Raw genomic sequence first — 9,738 nt, 5'->3', positions numbered from 1 at the left:
CGGGTGATAGATTTGATGTCTGCAGCTGGATATACTTGTCTGCAGCTGGATATACTTGGAAAATCCAGTACCTACACCGGACACTGTAGGAATTAGCTCAATCCAGGAGATGGCAGTAATGCAACATCAAGGACACTAAGCTGCCGTTAAACCCCAAAGAAGAAGAAGCCATATCCGCCTTTTGCGTTGTTTGGTTGGATGTCTTTCCAGCCCTTTTCTCTCGTCGCGGCGGTGGGTCGGAGCCGCTCGCCCTAGTCTGGCACGTTCCCCTCAACATTTTCTGTTTCTAATTGGATGCCCCCCTTTTTTTTTTAGATTTGACCATTTCTGACACCAGTTCAAAGTCCTACGATAGGCAGCGCCAACACGGGTGTTTATTGACCAATCGTTTGGGCAATTGAACCCTTTATATTGTGTAAGATGGCGGTGGTGAGCGGGTCGTCTGGGCCGGTCGCCCGGCTGGAGGGCCGTGAATTCGAGTACCTGATGAAGAAGCGCTCGGTGACTATCGGGAGGAACTCGTCCCAGGGCTGCGTGGACGTGAGCATGGGCCACTCCAGCTTCATCTCTCGGAGACATCTGGAGATCTTCACCGTGAGCGACGACGGCACCGGTACCGGCGGCGGAGACTTCTACCTGCGCTGCCTGGGGAAGAACGGGGTGTTCGTGGACGGAGTGTTCCTCCGGCGGGGCGCCCCTCCTCTGCAGCTCCCACGAATGTAAGTCGATAATCACCTAAACAGCACCTTTTGGCTTTGGAACGGAGGTTTCTATCTAAGCTAACCACTGAGAAACACACGTGCTGTTGCGAGCAAGAAAATGCGACACCTTGGGGTATTTGTTAGTGTTGTTAGTAAGCTACGTTCAGATTGTTGTTTTTGGTCACCGTTTCCATTTCTGCTCGCTGTTTTAGCTCGTGTCCTAATACGTTGTCTATATAACTAGCTAACACGTTGTCTCGTAAGCTCCATATCGTATGAATCCCTCTGCACAGCGGCTGGTTAGAGAGAGAACAACAGTGTACCGTGTGTACTGTGACCTCGGAGTGGCCCGTCAACATGGCCAGGCAGCACGAATGTAAACAAAGGCGCAAATCAATCACATGTCCTTCTCAGTCTCGTAGCAGCACACTGCTGTGTGGCCAGTGTTCAGGGACTGTCATGAGAGCAGCGTTTACTCTTTTTTAAACGTGTTTTGAAGTTATACATCGGTTGTTTTTTTTACAGTTCCTTTATTGCAACATATATATATATATATATAATCAATGTTAGTTATGACACCCACACTGTACGCGCTTTTAAGGTTTCGGTTATGACCGTTATTCTAATGTCATTAACACTTAGGCCTGAGTAGGTCGTGTTAATAATTTGTCAATGGGTATGTCATTATTTGACTTATTTACTGAAACATGACAGACCATGGCTGCAATAGGTGTAGTGGTCTAACGGTCTTATCTGAAATTGAGACAGGTGGGTGGGTAAAGTGGACATTAATTATTCTTTTTTTTATTTTTTTATTTTTTACAGACTGGGGTTGCGAGAAGGGGGTGAGGAGAGAATATGCACAAAAGTCCTATATGATTGCCTGTGTTAGCTTCCTGCTTGTAGGTTGACAGATGATAAGCAGAAGTATGCTTTCTCTCAGCTTGCTGGATGCACATGACGAGAGAGGCAGAGGGTAATGGGTTGCAAAGAATACAAACAATCATCAAAATATAGCCCTCTGCTTTGATGTGCCACTGTTGACAAGATAAAAACAGCTCGGGACGGAATGAGATTCATTCTGTTTTAGTTCTCTTCCAAACCAGTCCCTCCCATATCTGTATATGCAGCCTTATGTAGGCCTACAGCAGGCCATGTTTTGCTGTGGAAAGTAGGCCAATGTATTGTCAACGTGTTGTTAGCCTATAGACCGCGACCACTCTCATTGTTTTGGTAATGGGGACCTCAATGATCAGGAATTCCTAGCTAGCCCTAGGAATTTAACATGTCAAGAAACACTGTTTCAATTCATACAGGGTTGAAGACCTCAAGATAGTCAACACATTTTAGGAATATATCTATGGTAGTGATGTTATTTGGTGTAAAGAAATATATACAATTAAATAAAAAAAATATTCTGTGAGGTTCACTTTTTAACACAGTTTATTTTACCTAGGTCATAGCAACTGTGCATTGTTTTTTCAAAACTCTTGGCCTCAGTCATAGAAAGATGTTGGCAAAGGGGCACCCTTGAATGTTAAGATGTGCTGAGACTTTAGGAACATGGGTTTCAGCAAGTACCTGGCTTTACATGCTACATTTCATATACAGTGCAGCCGACGTCCTTTTGACTTTGAAAACACGTGTGTATGACTGTTGAAGCAGGGCTTAGATCATGCAATATCATGGATTGTGTGTAATATATGACTTGTGGTTGTTTTGGAGATGGTGGTTGTGGATCAACCACCCTCACCAAAACAACGCCAATCTCTGTACTCAGGTATTCTGGGTGGGGTGGGATGGTGTGCTTCTTTTGGGAATTGGTTTGTGGTCAGTATGAGCTGACCACGCCTGTGTGAGCCCCCAACACATACACAACCGACCACTCTTCCAAGGTTGTAAAACCATTGTGCGCTGCCTTTATAATCACACGCCATGCTCTGTGAAGAATGTGACGTCTCAAAAGCTTAACATTCCTGTATCAGATGCTCTGGTGGTTACTATGCAGGAGTGTCGCTACCGAACAGCCACTCTTTGGCCCTTTGAATTGGAGATGTTTTTGAGTGTATTCACCTTATGTACTGATACAAACCCATAGCAAACGCAGACTTGTCTCTAATTCAGGATGTTGTTGTGTATTTCTTTCTTCATTAAATATAGCACCAACACACCTAATTCAACCAATCGGGGCAAACCTGGAGTGTAAGCCTTTCCCGTGGTCTTTATTGACAGTTAGTGTATTGGCGCTGAATGGGTGTTGGAGCGCATACATAATTGAAGTGTCTGCCTTCAGCAGGCTGGCTCTCAGCAGTTTTTCACCCTCTCAAAGAGTGCAATGCTAATTTGAGACTTGGGTGTCAGGGACACTGTTCTCTCTGCTGGTGCTCTATGCCAGCTCTGTTTGGGCTTGGCATCAAGTGCAGCCGCTGGCACTCTGACCAAAGAGAGGCAGGTTCCCTTGCAAAAACAATCTGGGCCTCAGTTTCTGGGGCGTCTTTGCGCAGGAGGACATCCCCATTCTAAGCATGCAGTGTGCGTGTGCCCGCGATTACCCACACATCCTAAACTTTACTTTGGTCCCCAGATAGGCTATTTTTATTCCCTTTTAGAGCCTCACCCTGCTCTATGGAAAAACCCCTGATGAGACGCCCCTCTACTGTGAATGGGGTTTGTGTGAGAACCTTCCACATGTGGAGTGGAAGGTCACATCAACCTGCAAAATACATACAACGTGCGACTGTCGGAAAATATAACAATCGTTAAGGTTTCTTTTGTCTTTCCCTTTACAGGTGCACTTTCAGGTTTCCCAGCACAAACATCAAGATCTCTTTCACAGCCCTCTCCAGTGGCAGGAGGGAAAAGCGTGAGGCCCCAGAGTCCCCCGTGAAACCAGTCCAGCCCCAGATCTCCCCCCTCACCATTAACATTCCAGACAACATCGCCCACCTCATGAGCCCCCTACCCTCACCCACTGGCACCATCAGGTACAGTAGGCCCAGACTTAACCTTGAACTGACCGTGTCAGGATCACACTGGCCTCGGGGGCTTAGGCTTAGTTTACTGATCACCGGGGGTGAGAGGACTGAGCTCAGCTTAAAGCTTAGATCCCCCCCTCACCTACACTATCTGGCCAGATGGCTCAGACTGTCAACATATAGTGGAACCATGAGTTTCAGTATTGCCATCGGTAGACGTTGGTGCCGTGTGCTTGTCGAATGACAATGCATGGAGTTGTTTACTGTATACAGATGTAAACGGAAACCTTTAGTCAAAACTGTGAACTGTGAATTTCAGATTTCCTGTTTAGTATTGGTTAAATTATTTGAGGCTATTTAACTAGGCTAGGTGTTGGTGTATGTCGGCCACACTGCAGGCTGAATGTTTCTGCAGTACAAACAAGCTTAGCCAGGACATTTGTATTCGGTCTCAAAGCCCAGCTAATTGTATGCTAATCCGTGGCTTAATTTCTCATCTGTACAATAACAACTCAGAAGTCAACTCCTATTATTATATTGTATTACCGTCCAGGTTTGTCCTCATAAAATTAGAACATTTTCTTGTTTCATGTTGTTTAAATAAAATCTATTACTGTTTTGTTCTCTATCCAATTCCTCATGCCAGGGCTTGTATGCCCACAATACACAGCCTGTTGCATCAGCCTACTATTGGTCAGATCGTTTGATAATGTGATGTCATACTTCAAACTACTGGGTGACTCACGGTCTGGGCCTCTTCCCCCACAGCGCTGCTAACTCATGCCCCTCCAGTCCCCGGGGCGGGGGGTCGTCAGGCTACAGGATGGTGGGCCGCATCGTCAGCTCCGGCGACCTGCAGCTTATAGGGGACCACTCCCAGTCTGAGAACGACAAAGAGGCCTCCGGAGGGGACAGTCCCAAGGTGAGAGCAGGGCAGGGCTGGCTTGTCTTGCTAATTAGGGTATCACCTCCCTAATGACAGCCTGCCGTTAGCACTCTGGTGTTAGACCGTAAACACATTCACATAAGAAGATGGATGCGCACCTTCCCTTTTGACCCGATAAGTGTTTTACGGCGACACGAATGTCACAGGAACAGACGTCATGCTTTTAGGATTTACTGTTGTTTTTAGCACATTTTGTTTGTTTGCATGTGAGGAAACAACATGCCTTTCTTTTCTTCCCTACAGGATGATTCCAAACCTCCATACTCCTATGCACAGTTGATAGTCCAAGCCATAACAATGGCACAGGACAAGCAGCTCACACTAAACGGAATATACACTCATATCACAAAGAACTACCCCTACTACAGAACTGCAGACAAGGGCTGGCAGGTGAGCCTTGGCCATTGTGCTCCATTTTCACTGAAATCATGTTGGTGTGACGATTTATAAAAAAGGAAGGGGGGAAAAAAGACAGTTTTGCCAGGGGTTGGTGTTCAGGCACATAGCTTTTGAATTGCCTCAAAAAACGACAAAGCATAGTTGTCACGGCCGACAGCAGATTCTAAGAATCAAGGAAATCATAGTCACAAGGCTCTCTCTCTCTCTCTGACGTTGAAGTAATGATGTTAAGATGTGTTTTTGACGCGTTCCCGACCTTGGTCGTGGTAAACAGTGCACTCACGCTGACTTCAATCTAGTGGGAGGTATATTGCTTTTTCTTAAATCGGTTTTCCTGCCGTTGTTTTTATGAGCTGCTGCTGTGCTTGCGTCGGTGCGTCTGTCCCTCCCTAACACACTGTCCTCTGTTTGTAGAACTCGATCCGTCACAATCTGTCGCTGAACCGCTACTTTATTAAAGTGGCTCGATCGCAGGAGGAACCTGGCAAGGGCTCCTTCTGGAGGATAGACCCCACCTCGGAGAGCAAGCTCATGGAGCAGGCCTTCAGGAAACGAAGGCCGCGGGGCGTGCCCTGCTTCAGGACCCCCCTCGGACCCCTCTCCTCCAGGTAGGGACACTCCCGCTTCGCAGGCTTCAGGCTCACACAATTGTGATGTCCTGGTATAAATGTGATCAGTTGTGATCAGTTGTGTTGCGAGAGGCGATGTGAATGGCGATATTTTGAGTTATATTTACACTGTTTGTTTCTCTCAGGAGCGCCCCCGCCTCTCCTAGTCACACGGGCATGCTCTCCGCCCACTCGAGTGGGGTCCAGACACCTGACAGCCTATCCCGAGAGGGCTCCCCTGTCCCCATGGAGCCAGAGCCCGCCCCTGCCCCAGCCCCGCCCACTGCCCCGGCGGTCCAGCCCAAACTAGCCGTCATCCGGGAGTCCTGCTTTACACAGAACACACCAGGTTAGAACACCAGACAAGGGTCCATCCCGTAGCCGCGATCCCGCGCTCTGTACAGATTTGCAGTTATTTTTAGAGCCGTATCTCGGGTTAGATGAAAGTGTTGACGACGATGGTGTTGTTTTCCCCCCCAGCCTCGCCTCTCAACAGCCAGCCCGTGCTCATAACGGTTCAGCGTCAGTTACCTCAGACCATGAAGCCGGTGACCTACGCCCTGGCCACGCCCGTGACCACCAGCACCTCCCAGCAGCCCCTCATGCAGACGGTGCACCTCGTCCACCAGATCCCCGGACTCAGCGCCGGCAACACCTACACGGTGGCCACCCCCGCCATGGTCACCCAGTCGGCCACACTCAAGGTGGAGCCCAAGGAGAACGGGGAGCACACAGAGGTCAAAGGTGAGCAGGGTGGCTCAGAGGCTTTAGACGAGACAAGACCGGGGTGACCTAAAGGGAGTAGTGATTTTTAGCAATTTCGCTTTTGGTCGTTTCATGTCGTGCCGGGATCTGTGAAGAATGTTCGCTACGGCTTCTGTAAAGTGTTGACATTTCTTCTTCTTCTTCTCTCTCTTTTTTCCCTTTCTTTTCCCTAGTGAAAGTAGAAACGGTTCCAACCCTAGCCCATGCCTCTATAGGCGGCACCAGTCGCATCATCCAGACCAGCCAGTCGGCCACGCCCTTACAGACACTCACCATAGTGCAGCAGCCCCCACTAGGGCAGCACCAGCTCCCAATAAAGGCCATCACGCAGAACGGCACCCACCTGATGCCCATCACCACTGCCCTCCAAGGGCACATCAACTCAGGTGAGACACCGACAATTTCTAGGGATGCTCCGATTTATCGGCCACCGATTTAAATCGGCCGATTTCACTCCAAATGACTCGATCGGTGATCGGCAAAAATGGCCGATCGCAAAAACCGATTTTTTTTTTCTTTTTTTTTTCTTTACTTTTTTTTCCCCTGGGGAAGACAGATAACTGAACAGAAAACATAGGAGGATGTAACAGTATGTAAACCATGAAGGCCACGTTTATGATGTCTTTTATACAGCCATATCACTGACTTGGGCTTCAGGCCCTAACTGGGTGATAGGCCAGACTTTTACTATGCCATAAAAATGGGTCTGCGTTTGCTTGGTGCCTAATGGATCAAAACTTTTGTCTAAAAAGCAAAAAATATGGAGGCTATCCAGTCAGTAGGCCTACAGTTATGCAGTGTTTCCTCTACATGCATTTATTGGTGGCGGGCCGCCACGATGGAATTTCCTCCGCCACGAATTGATTCAGTCCACAAAAAAAAAAAAAAAAAGTTCTCAAAAAAAAAACAAAAAAAAAAAAACATTTTAGCTGATTAAAATATATCTGATCCTAGATCAGCGCTATAATGGATGTTGACTAAAAGTGCACCTAAATCCACGCCCATCTCTCTCTAACCGCTGATCCAAAATCAGATTAATGACATTCAGTTGACGACGTGACACAAGGGCTCCTGATTGGTCTAAATGTGAACTGTGGTATTATTGTTATTGTGTACAGGCCACCGTAGTGACATCCGGGGGGTATTCCATCAACATCGCTAAAGGGAAAATCCAGGTTTAGTCTGATAAATCTCGCGAGAGTTCTTACAAATATCCAGGCATATTCTGATAGGTCTCGCGAGAGTTATCAAAAATAAGCCAGGATTTTCCTTTAGCGACGTTGATGGAATACCCCCCAGGTCAGGTGGGCAGGTTACGACGAGACAACAAGAGACCGGTATTGTAGAGCTTACAGAGCGAGTTAAAATAAAGACACTTACATTGAAATACAGAAGGACTCACGTGTATGTTTAATAGAATAACACGACATGGTGTCAGAAGTCCTGTAAGTGAGTGTTAAGAGTTAGATCGGCCGACAAGTGTCATTTGAGCTCGTGACGGTGAGAAGGGAGAAGAAAAGATGGATGCTAATGCTAACGCGGGAGCAGCTGCAGTCCAGAGAACGGCGCCAGTTTCAAGTGCTACGTTAGCAGACATTAGCAAGTCAAAAAACGATTCTTATGTGCCGTCACTTTAGCAACGACACAGTATTGTCAAGGGGAAAAGAAGGGGAGACGATTTTTTTATTGACAACGGAATTACATGCTGGAAAAACATGCAGCTAAAATTCAGGGAACATTTGGACAATAAGAGACACACGGGAGAAGTACGGGAAAACAGGGCTCATGTGGGTCTCATCAAAGGTAAGAGTTTGTTTTCTTTAACTCAGCTGATACTCAGCTGTTTACCGAATGCTCCATCTGACTGTGATTTTACTTCTGTAATGTGGTGGGTTGACATAATTCACGCACGGAACTATAGGTTGAGACTATTGTTCCGTCCGTAGTACCCAAGTTGTTTAGACTGTTCTATTTACTGCTTGAGTGTGTTGTTGACAATCGTTCATGTCCTTCATTAAACGTTTAGCTTTGTCATTTGATACGCCGCCTACGACTACCATCTCTCTGCACTACAGTAAACAGTTAATCAGTAACGTTAGCCGCTTTTGTGCTCATGTAGGCCTACTTCGTATTATATTATAGCTGATGATCTTTGTGTGTGTATGTGACTGTCAGTCACAAGTTTATATTCTGTATATTCATATTATTATTTTTTTGGCCATCCTCTAGTTTTGGCTGTGATTAGGGGGAAAAAAAAAAAAAAAATCGTTGTTTTGAGCGCGCGTGCGCGTTTCATGCGCGTGCACGGGGAAAAAATCGCGCGCGCTATGCGCGCGGTCACGGCCACCCGCCACCATTGTAGAAATTCCTGGAGGAAACACTGGTTATGTATTTAAAAAAAAATCGGTATCGGTATCGGTTGATCTTGAGGAAAAATATCGGTGATCGGTATCGGCCCCAAAAATCCAGATCGGAGCATCCCTAACAATTTCTCAATTAATTGGGGATTCCAACCTGTAATCTGAGCCAATATATGTAACTGAGTCTCTCTACTTGTCGGTTGATGTCTTTGCTAGTAAATGTTCTGCTCTCATAAGAACTAATAATAATAATAATACAAAATAAACGACCCATAGGATTTTCCCTTTTGTGTGTGTGTGTGTGTGTGTGTGTGTGTGTGTGTGTGTGTGTGTGTGTGTGTGTGTGTCTAGCATGCTTGTGAATCAGACAGTCCTTAATTAATCAGCCATTTGTGGTTCCAAGTTTCCATGTTTGGAAATGTGGCTATTTATTACGTTCAAAGTAGACGGCTGCCAAACATGCAAACCTCTGTAGTTTAAGTGTAAACCACAGAGGCAGTGTTTAATCACTTCTGGCACTGACGTCTTTCTCTTCCTCTCTATGTTCAGCCACAGCTGTTGCGAGCCCCCTGCACCTGCTGGCCGCTCACGCCTCGGCCTCCGCCTCCCTTCCCACCAAACGGCTGAACGGAGGCCAGGCCACCAGCCAACAGCCCGACGCCAAGCGCATCAAGACAGAGGAGGAGGAGAACGCTGTGCCCATCCAGCCCCCAGCCACTGCAGCAGACACAAACACCTCGGCAGCCAACAACCAGGGCAACCACCACAACTAGTCTTCTACAACAACACACCCCCCTCTTGTGTTTTTTTTTGTGTTTTTTTAATTAATTATTCCTTTCCTACCATTTATTTTCACCCCCCCCTTCTTCCATCGACTCCAAAGGTGCCAAAAGGAGAAGAACTTTCAGTTTTGCTCTTCACCATTGTAGAGCATCGGAAAAAATAACACCACCCCTTTAAAAGACTTGGAAAGAAAAAAATGGG

At 46.8% G+C, this 9,738-nt stretch overlaps 1 protein-coding gene across 1 annotated transcript; it reads left to right on the top strand.

Moving 5' to 3' along the window:
• Positions 1-420: 420 nt before the first annotated feature.
• Positions 421-9,527, top strand: foxk2b (forkhead box K2b; the record flags this gene model as incomplete). The annotated part of the gene is made up of 9 exons (XM_080523143.1): positions 421-719; positions 3,491-3,685; positions 4,445-4,598; positions 4,866-5,012; positions 5,436-5,629; positions 5,776-5,978; positions 6,110-6,373; positions 6,568-6,780; positions 9,304-9,527. 9 exons carry the CDS (start codon positions 421-423, stop codon positions 9,525-9,527), a joined length of 1,893 nt encoding a protein of 630 aa, XP_080379269.1.
• Positions 9,528-9,738: the final 211 nt, after the last annotated feature.

This window comes from Nansenia antarctica (assembly GCF_963989245.1).
Source record: "Nansenia antarctica genome assembly, chromosome: 2".
Classification (NCBI taxonomy): domain Eukaryota; kingdom Metazoa; phylum Chordata; class Actinopteri; order Argentiniformes; family Microstomatidae; genus Nansenia; species Nansenia antarctica.
Note: the sequence above shows the minus strand (reverse complement) of the source record. Positions and strands in the feature narration are given on the sequence as shown.